The 27,319-nt window shown below is 53.3% G+C and overlaps 1 protein-coding gene across 1 annotated transcript; it reads left to right on the top strand.

The window, feature by feature from the left end:
- The first annotated feature begins 102 nt into the window (after positions 1-102).
- Positions 103-27,292, top strand: rpa1 (replication protein A1). Its single transcript, XM_067246391.1, has 17 exons — positions 103-225; positions 609-656; positions 897-975; positions 1,785-1,893; positions 2,330-2,418; positions 2,705-2,776; positions 4,194-4,314; positions 4,415-4,517; positions 4,636-4,704; positions 5,056-5,248; positions 6,298-6,434; positions 7,244-7,392; positions 15,016-15,148; positions 18,867-19,043; positions 20,261-20,368; positions 21,111-21,197; positions 26,471-27,292. The coding sequence occupies exons 1-17, from the start codon at positions 193-195 to the stop codon at positions 26,573-26,575; spliced, it is 1,812 nt and encodes a 603-aa protein (XP_067102492.1). The 5' UTR covers positions 103-192; the 3' UTR covers positions 26,576-27,292.
- Positions 27,293-27,319: the final 27 nt, after the last annotated feature.

Below are 27,319 nucleotides of genomic sequence, written 5' to 3'. Positions count from 1 at the left end.
CCTCCCTACTCCTGTGCTATACCAAGCATTCCTATGTAGGATGTTTTAGTACCTGGCAACCCAACTGTGGCGCGAAAAGATTGAGTTGGCGCCACTCAGACAACACAACACTGAGAAGCGTGACACTTACTGAAGTGAAATTATTCGCGCAACGTAAAATATAATATCCTAGAATATAAACTCAACAAAAACATGACTATCAAGCTGACAGAAGGCGCAATAGAGGTAAGAGGTAGCTTGCGAAGAAGCAACCCTAATACATATTATACTATAGTGCTACGTTTTCCAGACAGACATGAACTTCAGGAAGCTAGCGAAGAGATTGATAACACATTGTTCAAACTTTCGCCGACATACATAACATCGTAACATGCAGCAACTAGCGTCCAATCTTTTAACCAATTAACTGCCCATTCATAGTTGCTCTCTGAGCAGTGGAATTTTGCTGGTATTATATTAGTACTAGTTTGCTAGTTATAGTTAGCTATTGTCTGAGTTGGCTCCCGTGGTTATAGCCTAATTAGAATGAGGTAGCTACATTGGACTGAACCAATTATTTGGCTCACATAGTGTTATCTCACTTAATCGTTGTTGTTGTTGTGTAACAGGCTCTGACCAAAGGCAGTGACACTAACAGCCCAATACTTCAATTATTGGTGAGTACCTCAATTGTGGAAGCTGCTAGTTTATTTGTAACATCGTATCGGTAGTTCTAGAGATTATTTTTGTGGCTTTCCCTACTCAAAGTAAACTGCAAAATCTCAAGTGGTAAACAATGGCTACAGCGTTGTGACAGTCAGTAGAATGTAAAATGGACAAGTTCAACCGTGTCTGTCAAATATACACACATTGATGGCGTTGTTCTCGAGCTTGACATTTATTTCTGTATCTTTCAGAACATCCGTAAGATCGATGGAGGTAACGGGCCTGTCCGCTTTCGTCTCATGATGAGTGATGGACTGCATTCAATGTCTTGTGAGTAAGGGACAGTGACGTACCTACTAGGAAACGCAGAATACATGCATCTAATACCTGCTGACACTAGGCTGGTATGGTCGTGACATGCTGAGAACAACAATTTCAGTTAGAATATTTCAAGATTGGGTTTGAACATTTAGAGTAAACATGTAACTTAATAGCAGATGGTTTGCCCCAACAGGTTCAGTTGCCAAGTGATCAAAAAGAGAATAGTATAGGCCACACAAAATATTCTGAGCCCATATAGAGATGTTGTTTAGGAGTGTCACCCAGTTGGCTGCCTAGCATGGTTCAGCTGTTGCTGCTGGAGGGAAACTTCAAAGAGAACAAGGCACAGGAAGAAGACATACAACTCTTACTTCTCTGCCCTCCTCCTCACCCTGAAAATATCTGAAAATAATAGCTGGCCTGAGAATTGAAGGGACTTTTGGAGCGGGCTTAGTGTTGTTCTGTTCTGTAAATGGCCCGAGGCTGGCCAGCGGGAGGTGGTCAGGATTCAGTAAAAAGTATTGCGAGTTGGAAATCATCAAAGAGGAAAAGACCAGGAAGAATCCATTTTGTCCATTTAATTTGGTGGAAATTACGAAATGTTGTGCTACCATCCCAAGTTCATGAAAAAGTAACGTTCATTTGAAAACGTATTAAGAGACAAAACTTCACCATCTAAATCTTAGACCAGACTAAAGTGCAATGCTGTTAGCTTGACTGTGTTTCCGACTGTGTCTGTGTGCCTGTGAATGTCCATGGATCGCTCCGGCTCCTCCCTCATGTCTTTCATGTGCTCTGCTGTGTCTCTCCCCCTGCAGCATTCATGCTGTCCACCCAGCTCAACCCCATGGCCGAGGACAACCGGCTGGCCCCTAACTGTCTCTGCCAGCTCAAGAGGAACGTCACCAACGTCCTCAAGGATGGACGGTACGCCGGCTGTGCTCACACACGTGTACTCACGCACACAAACGCACACCGACCGCGCACACACACCGATCACATGCACACACACACAAACGCACACCGACCGCACGCATGCACGCACACACACACACCGATCACATGCACACACTCACAAACACACACCGACCGCGCACACGCACACACACACACCGATCACATGCACACACTCACAAACACACACCGACCGCACGCGCACACACACACCAATCACATGCACACACACAAACGCACACCGACCGCACGCATGCGCACGCGCACACACACCGATCACATGCACACACTCACAAACACACACTCAGACATGCATATACATACATTGTGTGTTCACGTTCACAACGCTCTTGAACGTGGATGTATGCATGTTGTGCTCTCTGATGGCTTTGCTGTTGTACTACTTTAGGCGTGTGGTGGTTATTCTGGACATGGAGGTGGTGACTCCTGCAGAGGAGGTCGGATGCAAGATCGGAGAACCCACCCCCTATACAGAAGGTCAGGGGCAAATCTCTGCTAAGATGCACACGAACAACACATCATAGATAGGCTTTAGGTCTGATGCACAAAGATCCATGCTTTATGGAGGCACACTTCAGTCTTGCAAGCAGAGATTTATCAATATTTGATGAAGAGTTTATTTCAACTATTGATTGATAAACATGATTGTGGGAGTACAGTCTGTGGAACACTAATCTCCCTGCTCTCTCTGCTCTCTCTCCTCTCTCTCCTCTCTCTGCTCTCTCTCTTCTCTCTTTGCTCTCCCTGCTGTCTCTTCCTGCAGGCCAGAGTAAAGCCCCCCAGGCAGCCTCTAACCTCCCTGTACGGCCTCTACAGCCTCAGAATGGCAGCGATGGTACGTAGAAATGCATGAGGTTGCTGTCGCTATCCGGTAATAGCAGCAGGAATACAGAGAGTGTCTTTCAAAGTTGTTTGTACGAGATTCATTTCCGATGTTTGCATGGATGCGTTTGGCATTTTTGCCAGGCTTACAAATTTTTTTTCCCCCAAGACTTACGCAATGTAGGTTAAAATGGGATTTCTGTCAAGTGTCACTAGAGAGCAGCATTTCAGCAAAGCTGACACATTGTTGGACCGATCTCCTGTTCTCAGGAAATATGACAGTGGTACTAATTTTAACGGGGGCTCTTGCCTCTTGGGTAGGCTCAGGCTGCGACCGTGCAAATTCCCGCTCGGCTGGTGTTCCATTCTAGATGACCGGCGGACACAGAAAGGCTCTCCTGTTCAGGAGTGAAGAGGAAGAGAGAGCTCTCTCTCTCTCTCTCTCTCTCTCTCTCTCTCTCTCTATCTCTCTCTGTCTCTCTGTCTCTCTGTCTCTCTGTCTCTCTGTCTCTCTGTGTGTGTTTGTGTGTTTATTTACCTTAGCCGAGCTGTGCTCCTGTCATCAGAGATGGGGAAGGAGTCAGTGCATGTGCTGTCATAGGGAGTCATTCACTGGGCTTTGATGACTGGGAAATCATCTGCCAGTCCCACAGTACATTGGTGTTATTCCTCTCATTACCACGTAGCTCCGGAAAGAGGAAATGTAAGCGCCCTGACCCTCATTATAGCACACCACATGCACCTGGGGAGGTGCTGTGACACCCAGCGCTGCACAAGCCTGATTGGTCCTCCAGCTAGTGCCATTGAGCAGGTATTTATACCTCTAATCTGCAATCTGGGAATAGAAGTAGTGGCAAGCATCCTCCTCATCAGCACAGCTATTAGTGTCTGTGTGTCTGTATCCGGAGGCTTAATTACCAGAAGTGCAGCAGTTGGCATAGTGGGATGACTTAAGCGTACACTTTGAACTCTAATCCGCAGCGTGAGACGGTACACAAATCAAATGTGCAGCGCTTGTCCAAACACAGATGCTCAAAGTGGAGCCGTAGCCCCTCTCCTCCTCTCCCCTCTCCCTCTCCTCTGGGCCGGGCCGCAGCCCTCCCCCTGGGCCGGGCAGCTGGGTAGTGTCCTTCCTGGATCAGCTCTCCAGCTCCACCGCCCAGATCTGTCCCTGCCCCTCCAGACCTCGTCTTGTTTATCTAACCGCAGCAAAGTCACCATCTTAAACTGCTTCGTCTTTCTGATTAGAACCGCCTGCCTTGACGCAGGGATGATTGCTGCGATAAAGGAGTTTCAATCTAGAGAAGCAGGATTTGTTTTTAAACGTATTTTTTGACTAACTCTTTCCTCATGAATAATGCACGGGCTGGGTTTGGTTTCAGTAAGAGCCTCCACCCCAGCTCATTGATCTCTTGTCTCCTGCACACCAGCCCCCATGCACAGAGGTCCCAACAAAGACTTTGTCAAGAAGGCCCCCCCTGCGTGCCCCAACACCCCCGGGGGCTCCTCCAAGGTGGTGCCCATCGCCAGCCTCAACCCCTACCAGTCCAAGTGAGTGTCTGCCCGTCTGGCTCCGCACGCCAGCCGGATGCTTGCTTTTAGGAAGACAGATGAGCACAGATGAGAGCGTGTCTGGTTCCCCTCCTCCCAGGTGGACCATCCGGGCCCGGGTCACCAACAAGAGCGGCATCCGTACCTGGAGCAACTCCCGCGGCGACGGCAAGCTCTTCTCCATGGAGATCGTGGATGAGAGCGTGAGTAGCGCCCCCCTTCCTCGGTGCCTCTGAGCGCAGCCCCCCGCCTCCTCCCGCTGGGTGGGGTTTGGATGGGGTTTATGTCTAACGGCGCCTTGTTTTCCTGTTGTCGTCGCAGGGAGAGATCCGAGTGACAGGCTTCAACACGGAAGTGGACAAGTTTTACAGCCTTATCGAGACTGGCAAGGTGCACACAACCTCTCATTTGTCCACCTCGGACCCTGCCTGTGTGGTCCACAGACCCTGGCAGGCTCTGCCCTCAGAGCACTCAATATGTCTCTGCCTGTACTCTCTGATGAGCGGAAGAGGGGGCTGTTTTTGAACGAAACTACAAAGGGAAAAAAGCCCAGAGCTTACTAATGAGTCATCTCACAACTGTATCAACATGATAAGCTGCCTGTGAACACCTGCCAGGGTTTGTCTGACTCCCCATTGTGTTAAGTCCCTTCTAGTCGGGCTCAAGTCAGTCAGGAACGATCCCCGCTGACGCTCTTTAATCCCCGCCACTTCCTGTCCGTGGCCGTGTCCTCCCCGCCAGGTGTTCTACATCTCCAAGGGCTCCCTGAAGATCGCCAACAAGCAGTACTCGTCCCTGAAGAACGACTACGAGATGACCCTGAACGGAGACTCCAGCATCGTGCCCTGCGAGGACAGCACCGACGTGCCCATGGTGCAGTGCGACTTCGTCTCCATCGCCGACCTGGAGACCCGCGAGAAGGACAGCGTCCTGGGTGAGGAGCGGGGGGGGGGGGGGGGGGGGTCGTGTCAGGGCAGGCTGGGCTGGGAGGGGGGGGTAGGTGGGAGGGGGGCACCGCCAGGATAACCATCATTAATAAGGGTATTAGGGTCATAATAAGCCATCCCGGTGCTGGAACGGAGCAGAGATGGATGCTGTGGCATGCGCCGGGGAGCTGGAGGTAATTATAAGAGCAGAGATAAAAGCTGTATTAATAACGCTGATGACAGTAATGGCCCGTGGCGCAGATTGACTCAGGGCCCTACGGCGGAGCCTGCGAGCCGAGCCGAAAAGCGCTGTCACCGTTGAAATGAGGAGGTAATAATAAGGAACCCCTGCTTGTAATTATGGTAATGGAGACGGCTGCTCGCAGGCGCGGAGGGGAGACGGGGCGTCAGGCGGGCCGGCGGGCGCACACCTCCACGCCGAACATCCGTCACTGCTGGAAGGGAGGGGGCGGCGGGGGGTTGACTGGCAGGGGGGGGGGGGCGGGGATGTCGCTGACTCGCCTCATTAGCTTCCCCGCGGGCGGAGCGGTGCATTCACCTGCACGGGGAGCAGGTCACCTACACCTGGACTCCGGGGGAGGAAGGGCCATCGAGGAGAGGCGCGCTGGTTCCGACTGCATGTCCACCCCCATGTATGGACGGCATCCTGAACATTACTAATGCATGTGGTTAGGAGCCCCCTGGGGGGGGGGGGCGGGGGGCCGTGCCCCCGCACCTGATGGAGATGAGTTATGAGGGGAATGATTTCCCCAGAGTGTGTTTGTTTTGGAGAACCAGGGGGCGTTGTGTGACCCCCCCCCCCCGCCCCCCAGCAGCCTGGACGATCCATATTTATGATGTGGATGGATGGATGGATGGATGTCATGAATGCGTGCCTCTGTTTGGCTCCTGGACTTTAGTAGTTGCTTAAGGTCGTTTCAAGGGCTAGTCTAGATAAGACTCTCTCTCACTGTGAACTGAGGTAGAGCGAGACGGCATGGCCTCGTGCTGTCCTAACGACCACCCCCCTGACCTCTGACCCCCGTCTCCCATGCAGATGTGATCGGCGTGTGTAAGAGCGTGGACGAGGTGACCCGCCTCACCACCAAGACGAGCCGCGAGGTGTCCAAGAGGACCCTGAACCTGATGGACATGTCTGGGAAGGTGGTGTCTGTCACACTGTGGGGAGAGGAGGTGAGGATGGATATCACTCACACACACACCCACACACACACACTCTCTGTAAGTATCACAGAGAAACCAGTCTCGACTCCCAATCAGGTTGGGCTAGTAACTAGATGTTTGCTCGGCATGTCGTTAGCCAGACTAGCCATCTGCTGGCCTGCATCCTGACGGTGATGAGGATGACCCACAGCTCAGCTCTGCACATGCTCCCCAGAACGCCCGGGTGCCCAGCCTCGCGCCCCGACAGGCAGCCTCAAACCAACACGCTCGCAAACCTCTCCCTCTGCCGCCTAATTGAAAAAGTGTAGTGGGTGCGTGTGCCGGTGTTGGGAAATTGCCGCTCAGCACTTCACCGAGGAGGAGAGATTGAGGCGTGTGCTCTTTATTTAATAGAACTTGATGTGGTTGAAGAGTTAAAAACCCCCCACAAAAAAACAAAATCACCCTGTCATGTGAGCTGCTCAGAGATGGTCCCAGGCTCTGAGGGACGAGGCTCTGTCTGCCGCTGTCTACTTCCTGCTTTCTAGCCCCCCCCTCCATGTTGGCTCACCCCACACACCCACACCCCTCCACACACACACTCAATCACCCCCCCCCCCCACCCACACACACCTCCCCACTACCAAAGGGGACCTGAATAGGTGCACAACAAAGTGAACGTGGTTTATACAGAGACGAAAAAATCAGCAGGCGATATCAATAAGAACGCCCCCCTCTCCCTCCCCCATCCCGACTCTCTGAAGGCTGCTGTGCCCATAAGCAGTGTCCTCTGTAAACGTGTTGACGCTGTGCTGGTTCCCCTGTGTCCCTGTCTGCAGGCGGAGCAGTTTGACGGCTCCGGGCAGCCCGTCCTGGCCATCAAAGGAGCCAAGCTGTCTGACTTCGGAGGGCGGTCTCTCTCTGCTTCCTTCAGCAGCACTCTCATGGTCAACCCCGACATCCCAGAGGCCTACAAGCTCCGGGGATGGTAAGAGTCTCGCCGGCCTCCCAGGAGTCCAGGGGCTGGTGGTCACGGTGACGGGCTGGGTTGAAAGCACCCGAGTCCAGCTTGTCACCGTGACTGGAGAGCCAGCGTCTGGATGGCGTTGTGCGTGTGACAAGCTGCGTACCGCATGGTGACTCTTCAAATGCACTCACTGAGGAGTAGAATGATCCTAGGGGGCCTTCACAGATGCACTCACTGAGGAGTAGAATGATCCTAGGGGGCCTTCACAGGTGGGGTGACGCGTTCCGTCAGGATTCCAGGAAGGTAAAACGGGAGTTATTGTGTCTTGGGATTTACAGACCTGGAAAACCAACGTTCAAAGGGCTCAGAAGTGGGACAAGGGAAGGGAGAAGATGTAGGAATTGAAATGGTACGTTCCGATTCCCTGAAAGGAGCGTGCGTGCCCTGTCTTCCATCCTCCAGATTAGACAGCCTCCTTTAGCAGAGATGTGGGGGGGCTTCAGTCGAGGGTTGCATATGGATGCAAATCATTTCTAATCTGCGATAAACTCCCACCCCCATATACCAATTGGCCTTTGAAAAGGATGTAAAACTGACAGGGATGCGTTTAGCTCCGGAAAGTGATGCTATTATGCATTTCTCTTTGATTCGTACTGATGGAAGCCTTTGTGTTTGATCAAGATAATGAAATGACGGCCATACACAATCATCTTTTTATACATCATTTTTTTTTTTGCGATTCAGTGGAATTAAGCCATAACACCAGCGTGAGCCTGTTACATGCCCTGTTGGGTGGGGCACCGATGCTCCTGGTAGGGTTCATGTTGTGTTTGTGTGGGCCTGTATTGTTGCTAAAGCCGCGCAGGCTTCTAGAGCTGTAGCAAGGCTTTCAGAAGGCAGACACACAGGGCCTCCTCTGCTCGTCCTTGAAGGCCTGTTATTGGCTGCGCCTGCAAAGGAATGGAGAAACTGTTATGACTCACACTTTCATCTGGTTGTGTTCTCTTGCCAATTCTGTTAGTCGTCATTATCTAAAATAATTATTTTCTGCTGCTCCCACTGTGTACCAGGTCCAAAAATAAACGTGGTTTCTTTTCCTGTGTGTCGTCAGAGAATGTAGTTAGAGAGGAGGTGTTTTACTTTAGTTTGAATTGTTTTTTTTTGGTAGCGATACCCTCTGTGTGAGGTAGGGAAAACGGGTCCCATATTAATGTGAGTTGTGGGAGTGCTAGTCAGGAGGGGTGAAGGCGTGGTGAGAGACGGGAGGGGAGGGGAGGGGGATGAAAGGGCCTGTGTTCACAGGGACTGGGGGTACAGCCATTGCTCCTACTTAACCTTCACCTCAGCCCCGCGCCACATTGATTGATCTGTGCCTCCATCTTATAGATCCACATCCCTCTTGTCTGTACCGACAGCAGGCCAGATCAGGCTCCCCGCCCCCCCTCCACCCCGCTTGACAGGAAGCCAAATGTCTCTCTTGCAAACCTAGAGAGATCCAATCGATTCCACACAAGGTGCTTCATTTATTTACCTCCTGGTACCAATCCCTCTTTCCCCCCCCTCTACCACCCCCTGATCCTCAGGGAAATAAGATGAAAGGCAGAAAATAAAAGGAGGCCCCATAACAATTCTAATTTATTTTCTGGCACGTCCCTTGCATTTTGACAAGCGCTCAAACAAACCACCCCCCCCCCCCCAACCCCTAAACCACAGTCTTGAAGGATAAAAAAGAAAGAAAGTTGGCTGTAATTATTTTGATCAGATCACAAAACTTGGATCTGCATAATGAGCGCAGTGATATGTGACGTGGCGTGGCGGGTGGGAAAGAAGGCTGTCTGCCTGTTCTGGATGTCTGGGAGGAGGGGCGAGGCTGTCTGCCTGTTCTGGATGTCTGGGAGGAGGCTGTCTCGTGTCTGCCTGTTCTGGATGTCTGGGAGGAGGGGGGAGGCTGTCTCGTGTCTGCCTGTTCTGGATGTCTGGGAGAAGGGGGGAGGCTGTCTGCCTGTTCTGGATGTCTGGGAGGAGGGAGGAGGCTGTCTCGTGTCTGCCTGTTCTGGATGTCTGGGAGGAGGGAGGAGGCTGTCTGCCTGTTCTGGATGTCTGGGAGGAGGGAGGAGGCTGTCTCGTGTCTGCCTGTTCTGGATGTCTGGGAGGAGGGAGGAGGCTGTCTCGTGTCTGCCTGTTCTGGATGTCTGGGAGGAGGGAGGAGGATGTCTGCCTGTTCTGGATGTCTGGTAGGAGGGAGGAGGCTGTCTCGTGTCTGCCTGTTCTGGATGTCTGGGAGGAGGGGGGAGGCTGTCTCGTGTCTGCCTGTTCTGGATGTCTGGGAGGAGGGAGGAGGATGTCTGCCTGTTCTGGATGTCTGGGAGGAGGGAGGAGGCTGTCTCGTGTCTGCCTGTTCTGGATGTCTGGGAGGAGGGAGGAGGCTGTCTCGTGTCTGCCTGTTCTGGATGTCTGGGAGGAGGGAGGAGGCTGTCTGCCTGTTCTGGATGTCTGGGAGGAGGGAGGAGGCTGTCTGCCTGTTCTGGATGTCTGGGAGGAGGGAGGAGGCTGTCTCGTGTCTGCCTGTTCTGGATGTCTGGGAGGAGGGAGGAGGCTGTCTCGTGTCTGCCTGTTCTGGATGTCTGGGAGGAGGGAGGAGGATGTCTGCCTGTTCTGGATGTCTGGTAGGAGGGAGGAGGCTGTCTCGTGTCTGCCTGTTCTGGATGTCTGGGAGGAGGGGGGAGGCTGTCTCGTGTCTGCCTGTTCTGGATGTCTGGGAGGAGGGAGGAGGATGTCTGCCTGTTCTGGATGTCTGGGAGGAGGGAGGAGGATGTCTGCCTGTTCTGGATGTCTGGGAGGAGGGGGGCAGCTGTCCCTGCTTCATCCAAGCCACCATGGCAGCTCTGAAACGTCGCCGGGTCAATGCTTTCCACTCTCACTGCTTAGAAGTAGGCTTGGCCTGTGAAGCTGTTAGTGTTTGATACAAACGACTAAGTACTGACACGTGTCCGCAAGTTCAGCTGAGCTACTAAGAGAACTAGAAGCAGAGCGACATTTGAAAGATGTTCAGACTAAGCTGAGAAAAGATTCTCCAGGAGTTGTTTATTGTTAGATGGCCCTTTTTCTACTTTTTCTATTACTAAGAAAGTATGACCTTCAGCCCTGTTTGGTGTAGATTTCAAATCCCGTTGTTTACCTACTTGGCATTATACAGCTGCCGTTCTAGATGGATGCAGTGTATTTTCACTGTGTGGCTCCAGTTCACACACTCTACCTCCTGGCTTCCTGTCTGACTTGATGATGGTGGTGGTGTTGGGTGACCCCCCTGGGTGACCCCTCATCTCCCTCCCCAGTCCCCTCTCACACGGCTGGGCAGACCTAACGAGGCAGCGAGCGTGTGAGAGTGTTTGTTCTGGATCCTCGGCCCACGCAGGGGCGTCCAGGCCTCGCTCCCGCTGCAGCTCCATCACCAGGCAGCAGTTACCGGGTCGGAGGTCGCCGGTGGCAACAGGACCTCGGCCATTAGTCTCTCACACCGAGCGAGACGTGCGACGGAGGAGAGCGTCCCATCATGCAACTCTCTCGTCTGGAGCCGCAAACACTTTCAGAGCTAACCACTCGCCTCGCTCGGAGCAAATGGACGCTGGTTTGACGTGGTTTTCTGGGGACTGAGGTTGGTGGGAGAGTGTTGGAACACATTTAAGTGGAAGTGAGACAGAGGGAGCTGGGAAACGGGTTATCAGAGCCTGCAATGATGCCCTCCTTAATAACCACAGAGTCATCCAGGGCCAGACTTATGGGAACACAGAAAGAGGGGAGCAGCAGCAGCTCATCAATTAGTCATATCACAAGCAGAGCCCTGCAGCTTCCAGCAGCGTCAAAAAGAAAAAGGTGCTGCCTCTGTACAAAAGCAGGGCTCTGGGAGAGAAACGGCGTTCTTGCTCGTGGAGGTGCGTTAATGCGATTTAAAGTTGCAGCGAGCCCATGGCGACGTCTGGGAGTGAGAGTGCTGGGTGAGCTGCAGGTCCCGTCCCGTGGATCAGTGAAGCATGGCGTCCGCTCATCCACAGACGACAGCACTATCCCTTTAATGTCAGACTAATTAATCTTACGGAGAGAGGGGGGGGGAGTGTTTTTAATATCCTCAAACAAGCCGCACTGTACCGCAATTATTTTGGGTCCCCGGTTTCCAGGCTTTTATAGGAAGCTATATGAAATAACACGATTCCTTCCTGTCTTTGATAAGGCTGTGTACAGATTGCCATGAAATCGGCATTCCGTTTTCTCTCTCCATGTGAAATATTTAGAATCCAAAATGTGCGTGAAAGAAACATGGGTTGGTCTTTGAGGGAGCATCAGCTCTGAGTCTTGTGGCGCAGCAATAATGAATGGCTCTGTCTTACTCAGACTGTTGCGTAATGGAAGTGCTCAAAGATTAATTTTCCTAATTAAAGTGTTTTCCTTACTTTGTGGTTTGGAGTGTCTGACCTGAGTACACTTTTAATGATTTAGAAAGTGTGTTAGATGTGTGCTCTGCCATTTATTTAACTTAAACATGAATTGTGTATATACTAAGAATAAAGTGTCAACTTTATCGGGGTGTTGTTGCTGTGATGGCTCCAACAACAATCAGAAGTAGTAGTTGTGTCGGTCTAGTTGGGTTATTCTAGTTGTGTCGGTCTAGTTGGGTTATTCTAGTTGTGTCGGTCTAGTTGGGTTATTCTAGTTGTGTAGGTCTAGTTGGGTTATTCTAGTTGTGTCGGTCTAGTTGGGTTATTCTAGTTGTGTAGGTCTAGTTGGGTTATTCTAGTTGTGTCGGTCTAGTTGGGTTATTCTAGTTGTGTAGGTCTAGTTGGGTTATTCTAGTTGTGTCGGTCTAGTTGGGTTATTCTAGTTGTGTAGGTCTAGTTGGGTTATTCTAGTTGTGTCGGTCTAGTTGGGTTATTCTAGTTGTGTAGGTCTAGTTGGGTTATTCTAGTTGTGTAGGTCTAGTTGGGTTATTCTAGTTGTGTAGGTCTAGTTGGGTTATTCTAGTTGTGTAGGTCTAGTTGGGTTATTCTAGTTGTGTAGGTCTAGTTGGGTTATTCTAGTTGTGTAGGTCTAGTTGGGTTATTCTAGTTGTGTCGGTCTAGTTGTGTCACTCTAGTTGTGTCACTCTAGTTGTGTCGGTCTAGTTGTGTAGGTCTAGTTGTGTCACTCTAGTTGTGTCACTCTAGTTGTGTAGGTCTAGTTTTCCGTCCTAGTGTCGTAGCCTCAGTAAGGCTGGGTGTTGACAGTTGGAAGTCCTCTGCTCTGTCTCCTGCCCTACAGATGGCGTCATCACACATTGAGTGGCTCCCTGGCTTCTCTCTCCTGGCTCCCTGGGCAGCCTCTCCTCTGTCGCACTCCTCCTCCTCCTCTCCTCTCTCTCAACGTCCACTCACTCCTTTAATGGCCGTCCTCAGTCATTCACCACTGCTCCGTCAGTCACAGTTGGCCAAGTTGGCTCACTCTGTCTTCTCATTGAGTCATTTCTCCTCCTCCTCCTCTCTCTCCGTCTTCACTCCCTCACACTTCCCATGCCGGCCTCCCACCGGTGGTGTGTGTGCCCAGTGCTCCTGCCCGCTCCCTGCCCGCTCCCTGCCCGCTCCCTGCCCGCTCCCTGCCCGCTCCCTTCCCGCTCCCTTCCCGCTCCCTTCCCGCTCCCTGCCCGCTCCCTTCCCGCTCCCTTCCCGCTCCCTTCCCGCTCCCTTCCCGCTCCCTTCCCGCTCCCTGCCCGCTCCCTGCCCGCTCCCTTCCCGCTCCCTGCCCGCTCCCTGCCCGCTCCCTGCCCGCTCCCTGCCCGCTCCCTTCCCGCTCCCTGCCCGCTCCCTTCCCGCTCCCTGCCCGCTCCCTGCCCGCTCCCTGCCCGCTCCCTGCCCGCTCCCTGCCCGCTCCCTGCCCGCTCCCTGCCTCCTCATCCACTCCTGCTGAGTCGGGGCTTCAATAGAACAATCCATCTCTTTTTTAGGGAGCTCTCTAATTGAACAAGTAGCTTAGCTGTGTGCCAGTGTGCAGCTTGCGGCTCTTTCTCTTAGAATACGCCCGCGGTTTCCCAGCTTAGCTCCCGTCTGCCTAATCTGGCCTTTGTTACAGAGCAAAACCCCCCTCTCTCTCTCTCACCAGTCTTTCAGGCCGAGGAACACTAGAGCGCTTTACGTCCTCATTTCAATTAGGCGGGACCAATCACGTGGGGCCGTCTCCCACAGCGTGGACGTCTGGACCTCCAGAGACCTGATCTTGAGTCCGCCATCATCGCCAGACTGATCATGTCAGCTGTCTCCCCGTCAGAGGGCCCCGGGGGGCGGGGGGGGGGGGGTCGTCTCTGCTTCCACTTGACTTCCTGTTACGCTTCCTTGCTCTCTCTCTCTCTCACTTTTCGCCCTCTTCCTCTTTCCGTCACATGTCCTGTCATGTTCTTGACCCGGCCTGGGCCTGTCCGTGCTCGTACAGCTGCCTCTGACATGTGACAGTCTGCGTTAGGCTTTGTCTGTCTTTATCAAGCCATCTGTCCCTCTCCCCCTCTTCTCCTTGTCTTTCTCAGTGTCTCTCTCCCCCACCCCCCCTCCGATCATCATCCACAGGCTCTTAGCTCGGCCCCGGTGCTGAAAGTGGCAGTGTAGGATCCTCCTGCCTGTCAGTCCACACTCGCACACCCTCTAGCCTGCCAGCTACAATTTGTCTCCCTTAGCGGGCTCCCACTTCCTTTGGAAGTGTGTGTGTGTGGTTCGTCTGCTGCGGCCCTGCAGAGGTGGGCAGTGTGTGTACACTAGAGGCCGTGTGCGTTCGGTGGGTTTTACCGGGTTGTTCGTAGAGAAACGGGAGAACATCAGCAGTACGATGGGTCCTTAATCAGACGCAGAAGGACCCAAACTTGCATTTCGGAAGGAAAGTTGATTTGTTTTGAGTGCCTCGGTTTGTGTTTGATGTTCCGGTCTCTGCCCTGTTTCACCTGAGCTGGGATGCAGCTGAGATGAGGGACAAGAGCCACAGGAAGGAGCTGCTAAACACTCAGTGTTCAGGTACCTCGCTGCCTCGCTGCCTGGGCCCGTTGATGGGGATATTTACAATTAGTCATGCCTCCCAAACATGGCCCCCTCCCTGTATTTATACACGCACACACACACGCGCACACACACACACACACACACACACACACACGCGCACACACACACAGACCCTATGTTTCCACCGCATGCCACACAGCCTTCTAAGCTATAGATCAGTAAACTATTGATCTCCTGCACCAATCCAACCGGAGTGCTTTTGTTTGTTTTTTCCAACCCCCCCACTTACACACACCTCCTCTCCACCCCTCTCTTTCATTTGATCTATCCACCGTTCTTGTGAAAATAGATTTCTGATTTCCCCCCCTCAGACCCCCACCAGCTCATCTGGCCCGCTCTGTTGATTCCATCACACACACACACACACACACACGACACTCGGTCACACACGTACGGTCTTAAGTGTTTATTTGACCGACGGCGGCCACAGTGACATGTTGTTTTTCAGTGGTTGCTTCTGGTCAGGAGTCCAGAACATTCTTCACTGTAATTGGAAGGATTGAGTCTTGACTGACACGTCTGTGCTTCCTCTGATCCCTGTGTGTGTGTGTGTGTGTGTGTGTGTGTGTGTGTGTAGGTATGACAAGGAGGGCCATGCCATGGATGCTCAGTCTCTGACGGAGATGAGGGGAGGAGGAGGAGGTGGAGGAAACACCAACTGGAAGATGCTGTCTGACATCAAGACTGAACACCTGGGGCATGGAGACAAGGTGTGCGCGCACACACACACACACACACACACACACACACACACACACAGGGATGCAAACACATACTCACCTGCATACAAACCTGCTCGCTCTCAACTCTCCCATGGAACCTTCAAGAGTTGACAAAAGCAGCATTGTTATTTCTGGTTGATTTTGCTCAAAGCAAGACATCCAAGGACACACTCAGTGTTGAATGCGAGCAATCACTTAGAGACGGGGGGGGGGGGGGGGGGGGGGGGGGGGGGGAGGGAGAGATGAGATGTGAGCACAGGGACCCTGTGTCTGGGTGTCCTTGTCCCCCTCCCCAGCCTGCCCCCCCCCCCCAGGACCCTCTCCCAGGACCCTCTCCCAGGACCCTCTCCCAGGACCCTCTCCCAGGACCCTCTCCCAGGACCCTCTCCCAGGACCCTCCTGGCTGACAGGCACCATGATGGATCTGTGTGATCACCAGGCCTCCTGTTAAGCCCACTGCATGCTGGGACCCACAGCGTGTTTTGAAGCCAGAGTTCTCCCTGTCGTTCAGACCGGAGAATCCTCATTAACCGTGTGGGAGGGGTGGGGTGTACCAGTCCAGCTACATGTTCCACCAGGACTCGCAGGACATCTCCTCCTATTGGTGGTGTGGAGAATGTGGGCCTTTACGGAGATCCAGAGCGAAGTGACTAAGATCAAATAGGTTGTGATATTCGCCCCATGCCCATTCTTGCTTCGTTACATTTCTAAGATTACCGTTGGTAGTACTTTGTGTAATCCTACTCTTGATAGTAGATTTAGCAACATTTCCCCACACAAGCATACGTGGTACATTCAGGACTTGTCCAGTGTAATGCTTCCCACATCAGGCTCACCTCACTATGGGACCTGCAGATGAGGAGGGATATGGAGGAGGGAACGTGTCCCTGGACTGACAGCAGCACTGAGAGGGAGAGAGGGAGAGAGGGAGATGGAAGAGCGTTGTGATGGAGGGAAGAGTGCAGTCAGGTGGAGAAGAGAGGGGATCACACCAGAACGGGGGTGACGCGATTGGGGGTAGAGACACATTTGAGGAAAGAGCCCAAGTGGAAATGTCATACCAGGAGAGAAACGGGGTGAGAAATGGAGCACGTTCCCAATATAGATCCCATGAATAAAAGAGGAGAGAGTCTCTCCAGACTGGGAATTTGGGTCGAAACCTTTCCCACCTGTGTGTGTTTGTGTGCTCTGATTATTCAGAGGGAGCTCCACCGTGATTGGCTCTTGGGCTGAGCTGAGTGTAGTAACCTTGTGGCGGAGGCCCTGGTGTCCTCCTCGCCCCGCGCTGCACCCCGCCCGCCTCCCTGCCAGGATCTTGCTCCCCGGCCTGTGGACTGCAGCTCTCAGCCCCTGCCTGTGGGGGGCAGCGTTCTCCAGGCCAAAGCGTCCTCGGCTGGTGAAGCATGCGGGGGGGGGGGGGGGGGGGGGGGGCTCTGAGGCTTCACGGACACTGAGCCGGGTCCAGCCAGGCTGCACGCTCAGCCTACAGACACACGGGGTCACGGCGCCCCCCCCCCCCCCCCCCCATCCCCGAAGCAAGTCTGCCACAATTAATTGTCCTTGTCATGACGTCTTTGTGTCATAAGCTCCCCTTTCCCACAGCGCGGGCGTTGCCCTCTGACAGCACCCGGACGGCCCTCTCTGCAGCTGTGACAGGGTGACAAGAGACATCTCCTCCCCGGCCCCGCGCCGCTGACGGCCTGATGGCCGAGGCGTTTGCCTGATTAATTAGCGATCTTAGACAAAGCGAGGCAGCCGGATCAACAAGCGCTCATCTGAAGCACGCCCGCGGACACGCTACAGTGATGCTCCCTGCCTGTCGGTCGGCCTCCACCAGTCGATGCCCTCCCCCCCCTCCCCCCCACCATCGTGCTTTTTTACGTACGAGCGCCACCATCGACGATCAATTGGCCTGCTTCTAAAAGTTAATTGGGGTCGAAGTCCTTGAGCGCGCTAACAGGGCGGTCAGCGGTTAGTGTATGGGGAAGAAAAGGGAGAAGAATCTGTTAGGGCTTCGTTGGAGAAACGCTGTGTTGTTTCCCTGCGTCTCCTCTGAGAAGCCGAGGTTAGGACTGAGCCTGAGGCCGGCGTCGAGATGGAAGCTGGGCAGGCGAGGGGCCAGGCAGACCAGGAGCCAGGCAGACCAGAGGCCCGCTCGCTGCCTCTGCAATGAGGCAGCAGGACCCAAGGCTGCTGTCGCCCACTTTCCGCAGCCCGGGCAGTTCAAGCCATGAATATGAATCAGCACAACCAGATTATTAAAATCCACCGTTTTAATCCCACTGTAAGTCTTACTTGTGTCACGATTCATTATGAATAAGGAAATGATATTCCCCCCCCCCCCCCCCGATGTGCTGCTCCGAGCTCTCTTCCTGTGTTTACATAATCATATTGAGTGTGCGTCCGAGCACCATCCCAAACAGCCCGTGGTTGCTAGGGCGGAGCGCAGGCTCTCCGCTCTCCCTCCACTGCTCTGCAGTTGAACCTGTGTTGGGCGCTGGCCAGGTGCCCTCCCAGCACGAGCAGGGTGGAGGCAGGGGGACCGTGACATCAGAGGGGAGGAGAGGGGAGGGTGGAAGCGCTTCAGAACACTCATGTGTTGGTGGGGACACCTGTCGCTAGGGTGCTGAGAGATGAGGACAGGAGGAGGGGGCAGGGGGGCTGCCACCCAAAGAGGAAATGTGATTCATCTCTAGCCGGCTCGACACCCGATCCTGCTGCTCATGGTGCTTCTGAAGCTCTCTGAAGTTTCTCTCTCTCGGTTTCTCTCTCTCAGTTTTTCTCTCTCGGTTTTTCTCTCTCGGTTTCTCTCTCTCGGTCTCTCTCTCTCGGTCTCTCTCTCTCGGTTTCTCTCTCTCGGTCTCTCTCTCGGTTTCTCTCTCTCGGTTTCTCTCTCTCGGTCTCTCTCTCTCGGTCTCTCTCTCTCGGTTTGTCTCTCTCAGTTTATCTCTCTCTCTCTCTCTCTCTCTCTCTCTCTCTCTCTCTCGGTTTCTCTCTCTCTCTTGGTTTCTCTCTCGGTTTATCTCTCTCTCTCTCCATATTTCAGTACTACCCCCCCCCTCCCCTCTGGATCATCCCTCCCCATCAGCCTGTCCTCCTCCCCTCTCTTTTGTCCTTCATCTCTTTCTCTCTCTTTCTCTCTCTCTCTCTCTTTCTCTCTCTCCCCTCACCCTGTCCCTGTCCTCTCTGCCTGTGCATACATTTCTTTCTGAGGCTCCGTGAAATCCTCACTTTGTGCTTTCAGGACGTCGAGTCATGATTCTAAAAGGCTGTTTATGTATACAGCAGGTTATAAACTTAGCATATTCCCCATAAAAGGACGAGGCAGCCTTGTTGCTGTGCTCCTGTGTCAACTATGCAGATCCCGGTCAGATTGTTTATTTTATTTCCTGCATTCACCGCAGAAATGTTGCCCATGTAATGGAGTTAGACTACTCGGGTATCCGCCCCCTCAGATCTCTTCTTTATGTAAATGGGATGTACCTCTTTTACCGTGTCTCTCAGGTCATTGTCAGCCCTGCAAATAGACCGCTCTCAAACACCAGTCTTTATTGTTGTTAAGACAGGATGGAATTCAATTCAATTCTGCACTGTGGAGAAATACGTGTTATGAGGTTATTGTTTGTCACAGAATTGTGTTTTTCTTCTCTCCTTTCCCCTCCTCCTTTCCCCTCCTCCTCCACCCCCCCCACCCCCTCGCTCCCAGGCTGACTATTTCAGCTGCATCGCCACCATAGTGTACCTGCGTAAGGAGAACTGTCTGTACCAGGCCTGCCCAAGCCAGGACTGCAACAAGAAGGTGTTGGACCAGCAGAACGGGCTCTTCCGCTGTGAGAAGTGTGACAAAGAGTTCCCCAACTTCAAGTACCGTCTCATCCTCTCTGTAAGAAGCCCCGAGACTGCTGTCTGGCAGCTGTCTTAGCACACACACACACAAATGCGCACACACACACACGTGCACATACACACTTTCCCTATTGTCTGCTTTCCATCCCCGTCCCTGTCGGCAGTTATGTCCTGTTACAGATACCTGCTTGAAAGAAACCCCTGGGCTCTGCTCTCCCCCTGGGCTCTGCTCTCCCCCTGGGCTCTGCTCTCCCCTGGGCCGCTTCTGTCCTCTCCCTGTAGTCTCTCCCATCATCTCCTCTTCTCTCTACACCCCCCCCCCCCCCCCCCCCGGCTCTCTCCCCAGAGGACTGCTATTTAAGCCTGCTTGGCTCTTACTGCCAGGGGTTTAGTCACTTGAACTATTTCGATTTCATTTAATATTTGTTTTGTTGGCTTTTAAATTAGAATCATGTTGAGTTAATTGCTCCATTTTCACTCCCTTCTATGCCATAGCTTACCCACCAGAACAGGAAGCTCCACACCAACATGCAGAGGCTCTCTCTCTCTCTCTCTCTCGCACGCTCTTTCCCTCTCGCACGCTCTTTCTCTCTCTTGCACGCTCTCACTCTCTCTCTCTCTCTCTCTCTCTCGCTCGCTCGCTCGCTCGCTCTTGCTTTCTCTCTCTCTCTCTCTCTCTCTCTCTCTCTCTCTCTCTCGCTCTTGCTTTCTCTCTCCCTCTCCTCCTCTGCAGCCAAAACATTTATATCGAAAACAGCAGCATTAAACACCAAAACTCATTGTCAGCAAACACGACTCTTGCATCCAGACGTCTGAAATAAGCTGCTTTTCTTTCGTTTTGCTCCTCTTTTCAGTCAGCACATTGCTATTCTCCTCAGAACTGTGTCATGAGCTGTGAATTTCCTCTCCTCTGCACACCTTGGCTCCCCTCTTCCTTTTGATGTCACCGTCTGCCAAATGTATGGAACGGGAGGCTGAGAAGGGCCTTGCTGTGCGTGCCTCATACAGACGGCTAACAATAGATTTTGGGCTCTCAGCATTCACATAAGCGGCCTGTAATGTGTTTTAAATGCCATACACCCAAATCAATGAACACACTGGCATGAAGGAGAATGAATTCTGCTTGGATCTCCACCTCCCCTCTCCCTTCCTCCCCCTGCCTCTCCCTTCCTCCCCCTCCCCTCTCCCTTCCTCCCCCTGCCTCTCCCTTCCAGTCTTCCTCACTTCTTCCTCCCTGTGTTCTCTTCTCGGCAGGCCAACATTGCAGATTACGGGGACAACCAGTGGGTGACGTGCTTCCAGGAGAGCGCGGAGGCCATCCTGGGCCAGAACGCTGCCTACCTGGGGCAGCTCAAGGACTCGGTAAGCCCCCCTGCCTCGCTCCAAGCCTGGCCTCCCCTGCCTCGCTCCAAGCCTGGCCTCCCCTGCCTCGCTCCAAGCCTGGCCTCCCCTGCCTCGCTCCAAGTCTGGCCTCAGGAAGAGGCCCTGGGGGAGAGATGAACCTCTGGCACTCTCAGTGCCCAAATATACACACACAGGCCACTGTGCCACCCCAGGACTCTAGATGACATTTTGGCTTTAATTGGAGCAAACCTTCCTCAATTTTGACTCTTCTAACTCTAATTAAAATGTTGCCCTGCGAATGTGATTTTTTTTCCCAGCTCATGGACATTAATTAAGCAGAGAGTCCGTGCTTTAAAGGATAATATCATCTAGGATAGGAGGGAGTTGTTACACACACAACCCTCTCCCATTATGACATTCCCCGATAAAGAACTAAGACTCAAGGGCCTTATTACCTTACGCTAGTGCCAGCACATTGGAAACCATCGGAATGTTATTATTCAGCACTCGTTTAAAAAGAAGGAAATAAAATGAAAAGTATTAGCTTGGTGGTCAGCTGGTCCCTTATCTAGTTGGTATGCAGTTCGAGGTGCTTCAAGATCCTAGTTCCTGGGGGACGGAGCGATGTCAGCCGATAGCATGGCTCTTCACAGGCAGGGGTATGCTACATTAGCACTGCTGTTCACCAATCAGATTGCTTGGGCTAAACCACTTGTTTCACAAGGACAAATTCGTTTTTATTCTGTTTTGTTTGTTCCAGAATGAAACAGCCTTTGAGGAAGCCTTCAACCAGGCTAACTTCCAGACCTTCGTGTTCCGGAGCCGAGTCAAGATGGAGACCTACAACGTAAGTGGAGAACGGCAGGCGTTGGACATGAACATGTAGCTCGTAGAGCGCTCCAGAGAGAGGGGGGATAGATGGAAGGAGAAAGAAAGAGATGAAGAGAATCCTATTTCTTCCAGTGAGCCCCTTTATCAGTTTATTAGCAGGGCATCTGAGTAACTTCTGTGCTCCATTTATCTGTCCGGCAACCTTCTGAAAAGAGAGAAATATTTGCGAGTAAGAAAACGTCCAGCAACGTAAACAGGTCCTTTATTCTCCTCCCGCCGGTCCTTTCCTGTTAGCTGGCCTGACAGCTAACAGCATTCACTGTGACATTTCCTTTCTCTATTTTTGTCTTTTTTTTTTTCCTTCTGGGTGAATGGGCATTGGCCACTGCCAACGGACAAACCACCACAGAAAGCTGACGCTTTTCCTCATTCGAAGACTGCCCTCTTTCAGGGGCTGTTGTCGAAAGGTGCACACACACAGATTAGTTGTGCTGCTGGTCACCCCCCCACACCCCACCCCCCACACCTCTCCTGGAGGCTCCACAGACGAGGGCTTGTGTGCAGGCTGGGGGATAGAGGGCTTGATTGGGCTGGGGCTCTGAGCAGGAGTGCTGGAGGCCCGCCCAGGCCGGACCCGGCCTGCTCCAGGAGCACAGAGGAGCCCTCTGTCGCTCGCAGAGGGCAGGGCTCCACGTCTGAGGACACACCTGCCAGCAGACCCAGAGCCTCGCTCCAAACAGGCTCACAGCAGACACCTGGGCCTTCCCCTGACAGAACCAGCCACAGGCGGAGCTAGTGTCGGGGACCAAGGTGTGGCAGAGCGCTAAAACCTCTCACGGTTGCTGCCTGCTGCAGATCCTCTGGAGTGCCTGTGAACAGCGAGCCAGGCGACCGTCTTGTGTTATCAAGTTCATCTGAACGTTTGGACAAAGTTCCCGGGGCTGCGTTTTGCTTCTTTTTTTTTTATTCCCTCAAGCGGTGGCGTAGCTAATGTGGGCTCAGATTAACGTGGTTAACTCCAGTAATGTGATGGAGGAGCATCGTCTCAGTCAGCAGCTTTCAGAGGTGACCCTGCTGGCATCCTGAGGGGGGACGGGGGGGGACAGGGGGCGCTTCCTCCTTTTGATTTGACATCATTCTTGAGCAGTTCTACATTCTTGAGCTGTCCCTCTCTTCCTTTGGCCCCAGACCAGGCCTTGTAACTGGGTTTGGGAGCCCAACAGATGATGTTGGAGAAAAGAGGGCACATGGGGCTTTAAGCGGCTGCAGGCTTTCAAACAGCGGCCCTCTTCTCTGGTCCTAGCATGGCGCATGGAGAAGACTGCTCTGGATTTGCATAGCAAACGGCAGGCTGATTCTCCTCGCTTTGCCCACATAAATCCTGCCTTTCTGGCAAGATGTGACCAACACTAATCGCTTGACGAACTCTGTCACACCCGGTTGTGTGAAGTGTGAGTGTGTGTGTGTGTGTGTGAGGGAGGGAGAAAGGAATGTGTGTGGGGAGCGAAGCAGAGTTATGGACTACAGCGGAGCAACAAGGCAGGTTGTGTGAAGTGTGTGTGCCTGTGTTTGTGTGTGTGTGTGTGAGAAAGAGAGAGAGATTGTGAGAGAGCTAGGGCGGTTGTGTGTGTGTGTGTGTGTGTGTGTGAGAGAGCGAGGGAGGTTGTGCCAGTATGAGTCACTCATTAGATTCCAGTGAAGGAATGAGTGACAGTTTCCAGACCACCTATCATCTAGGCTGCTCTGCTCTCCATGTCTGAGAGCAGAGCAGCAGGGATAAGAGCCCCTCTGACCTTTTCATGTGTGATGTAGTTAGTCAGGTTCCTGCTCTGGCTAGCCATGCCAGGGATGTTGGCACTCTTACGACTGTTACAGAAAGGTCAGTGTGTGTGCGAGGGGGCAGACACCTGTGTGTGTGTGTGTGTGCAGGGGTAGGGTAGGGCAGGGGTAGGGCGTGTGTGTAGTGTGTAGACACGCCCTCCCACAGACACAGCCACTGCTCTAAATAGAAATCCAAAACGTTGTCACAACATTGTACTTTACTATGCAGATGCACACCTTTATCAAAACATTCCGGCCTTAAAAGGTCCAATCGGGATATGTTAGGACAAAAAAAATCTTTTGCCAGTTACATTAGCCTTGTGGGTCCAGTTATCGGCCTTTCAACCACTTTCAGTAGAGTAATGTCAAGTTACTTAAATAGTGTTGCGAATAACGTAAACCCATGACGGAATGTCAAAATGCAAAAACCCCAAATTTAACTTCAGTTTGGGACTGTTCATTTTGCACTTTGGGACGGTACTGGGACAGTGAGGGGAAAAAAAGTTAGTTGCGAGGCGTGGTTACAGCTCCTCTCTCCAACCAGCTAGGCAGAGCCCTGTTAGCCCCCCACCACAGCACCTCACTGGCCAGCCTGGAGACGCCAGACCCAGTCAACCTCTGGAGCACACTGGAGCAAAACGATCTGTTGACATTTTACTCTCATGACCTCATGCACCTCAACTGGATCTGGAGTAAAAGCACCCCAGATAAAGCCCATAAAGAGCAGGTTGCTTCCTTCCTCTAAAGACCTAGCTTTTATCTGTAACAGGGTGATGTTCGGCGGCCCATCGCCCGTGGATGTGGGCAGACCACAGCTCACACACGTCCCTGGGCTGGCTGAGCGATGGACTGCACCATTTAGCTGATGTTATCAAACGCTCCGCGTGCTCCGCGTGCTCCGCGCGCCCCGCGCCAGGCCAGGGACGTGGAAAGTGGCGAGAGCACACGACAACAGCCGGCCGGCACAAGGAGCCAATCAGCCGGCGCTAACAGGGAGGGAGGTGGAGGCGCACGGCAGACGCACTCGCTCATTTTCATCCTTAAATTCAAAACAACTCATCTATTTTCTTCCTTCAAGCCGTGTTACCGTAGCTACGCAGCCTCCTCTCCACCGGAAGCCCCCAGAACCAGACCTAGTCCTTCTGCCATCTCTCTCATTCCATCTCTCTCTCTCAGTCCTTGTGTAAGCCAGATGTAAATCGCTGTGCTTTGGGGCTGCAGTAATAACGTCTTGAGCTGCCCAGAGCCAGACAGCAGCTTAGGCGTGTGTGTGTTGTTTGTGTGTGATTTGTTTTCCTCTCTTCATTAGAGTGTGGTTGTGTGGGTCTGACTCACAACTGCCCTCCTACTAGCCTTCCGGAAGCCCCCCTCCCCTCGTTCCTTCGTCTTGACTTCCACCCCCCCCCCCCCCCCCCCCCCCCTAACTCCCCTCAGCCTGCCCTGGGAGTCTGGGATACATTAGCACAGCAAAGCAGAGTGCCGCTCGCAACGCACCCAGCGCCTCCTCCCCCGAAAGGACTTCCTGTGGGCCGTAGACGAGCTCAGGCATACCTCCCCTCTTCCTCCCACCCCTCGCTCCCCTCTTCCTCGCTCCCCTCTCCCTCCCAGCCCTCGCTCCCCTCTTCCTCACTCCCCTCTTCCTCCCATCCCTCGCTCCCCTCTTCCTCCCAGCCCTCGCTCCCCTCTTCCTCTCTCCCTCCCAGCCCTCGCTCCCCTCTCCCTCCCAGCCCTCGCTCCCCTCTTCCTCACTCCCCTCTTCCTCCCATCCCTCGCTCCCCTCTCCCTCCCATCCCTCGCTCCCCTCTTCCTCACTCCCCTCTTCCTCCCATCCCTCGCTCCCCTCTCCCTCCCATCCCTCGCTCCCCTCTTCCTCCCACCCCTCGCTCCCCTCTTCCTCGCTCCCCTCTCCCTCCCAGCCCTCGCTCCCCTCTTCCTCACTCCCCTCTTCCTCCCAGCCTTCGCTCCCCTCTTCCTCACTCCCCTCTTCCTCCCAGCCCTCACTCCCCTCTTCCTCCCAGCCCTCACTCCCCTCTTCCTCCCAGCCCTCACTCCCCTCTTCCTCCCAGCCCTCGCTCCCCTCTTCCTCCCACACCTCGCTCCCCTCTCCCTCCCACCCCTCGCTCCCCTCTCCCTCCCACCCCTCGCTCCCCTCTCCCTCCCAGCCCTCGCTCCCCTCTTCCTCCCCTCGCTCCCCTCTTCCTCCCCTCGCTCCCCTCTTCCTTCCCTCTTCCTCCCCCCCTCCCCTCGCTCCCCTCTTCCTCCCATCCCTCGCTCCTCTTTTCCCCTCAGCGAGCTTCATTTACATGTTTAGCATTCCATCATTACCCACGCCGGAGGACGGCTGGTTCTGCTGAGCCTGACGTGGAGGCTGCGGATGCCAGCGTCACGCAAGGCCGGCTGAAAGCACTTTATCCTCTCTGTGGGGAGGGAGGGAGGGGTGGGGGGGGAGTGGGGGAGTCAAGATGAAAGAAAATGATTGTGTATCACCCACACGCGTGGCGTGCAGCTTGAACAGAGCACAGGGGCTGCATGCTGGGTTTGGTGTGGGGGGGAGAGCAGGACCTGGGCAGGCCTGACCTTCTGCAGTCTAGACGAGTGGGGCTGCAGACGACCCCAGACGTGGCCACGTCTCTAGGACGGCTGCTCCTGTCTGAATGCCAGCGGACGTCTCGATGTGACACACATTAGCCTCGCGTTGTTATTGTGAGCGAGAGCATCTACCCCTCCTCCTCACGCACGCACACACACACGTACATGAGCGTACACACACACACACACACACACACACACACACACACTAGCCTTTTCACATCCCTTGTGTATTTCCAACAAATGCGTGGAGGTGGAACAGAACCTCTCGTCTTGGAGGCAGCTTAGATCGTCTCCCCTGAGACGACGACACAGCAACCAGAGCTTGCGTAGACATGGAAGACTTCAGTGGCCCAGATTAATCATGAAAGATTAAAAACAAGCTAGATTTGACTCCTGGAAGACTAATACATCATTATACATGTGCAAGCGAGAGGGCTGGATTTAGGAGCTGTGCACTCATTTGCCCAGTCCTAATGATGAAAAATAGACCGCTTCAGCTATCCAATGTTCCAATAAATAACAGGATTGATGTTTCACTACAACTAAGACTAAAACAGCTGTTCTCCGTTAAACGGTCGAGTTTTACAATATCGCTTCGCTAACCTTTTTAACGTTCACACCGCTTTAATGATCCTGAGCTGCACGCTGGTAATGCTTCCTGGCTCTGTTGACAGTAAAGCTACAATAACACTTGGCTCCCCGTGTTGTGATTTGATGCCTTAATAAGGTGTTGGATGCTGTTGTGGTCCCTGCTGGGGCGTGTACAGCAGGTGGCAGACCGAGTGTGACGGCAACAGGAGGTGCAGACATGTTCCACAGGACAAGATGACGTGTGACCGGTTTTGTCTCCTGCTTTTCTTCGCCCCTCTTCTCCAGGACGAGTCCCGGATCAAGGCCACGGTGATGGACGTCAAACCCGTGGACCACCGAGAGTACAGCAAGAGGCTCATCATGAACATCAGGAAGTTCGCTGCTCAATGAGGAGCCTCTTGCCCTGACACGCTCCTCTCCTCACTGGCACACGGCCCCTCCCCCTCCCCCCCCCCCCACACACACCATGTCAGACCACCATGGACCAGCCCAAACATGTTACCCCACCCCTCCCACTCCCCAAGTAATTTTCCTTTATTTTCTCTTTCGTGAAGTTGTGTCCAGTGCATATGCTGTCCAGGAACCCCCCCCCCTCCCCACCCTGCCTCTATCTCTAGGTGATAGTTTCATGGGACTCTCCTGTCATGTGACGTTAACCAGTCAGATCATGTCGGAAGGGAGAGTGACCGAGGGAGGGCAAGTGTAGTTTCAGGAATCCTTTCTTTTTCCTTTCTGTGTTCGTGTGTGTCTTAAGCCTGCCAGCCGTCGCTGCGTGTGTTTTCCGGTCAGGCAGGCCTTTGGCTGCCTCCAGCACGGGGCCTGCACTCTACGGAGCGGGCCCTCTCTCTCCCCCACCCCCCCCCTCTCTCTACCTTAGTCACAAGGTCTGGGATGGACCTGCACACCCCTGATAAGACCGTTTATCCCTCCTCACCCTCTCCCTCCCTCCCTCTTCTCACCCTGTGCACACGCACGTTGGCAGACCTGAACTGCACTGTATTTATGTAGATACAAGCTTTTTGTCATTTTCTGTACTATTGACTAGGATGTTTTTTGGGGGGTACAGCAGAGTGTGTACTGGCCATGTCTCTATTTTGAAAAACTCCAATAAAAATGGTTGTATTCAAAGGCATT

Source organism: Osmerus mordax, chromosome 11 (genome assembly GCF_038355195.1).
Source record: "Osmerus mordax isolate fOsmMor3 chromosome 11, fOsmMor3.pri, whole genome shotgun sequence".
In the NCBI taxonomy this organism is placed as follows: Eukaryota; Metazoa; Chordata; class Actinopteri; order Osmeriformes; family Osmeridae; genus Osmerus; species Osmerus mordax.
Note: the sequence above shows the minus strand (reverse complement) of the source record. Positions and strands in the feature narration are given on the sequence as shown.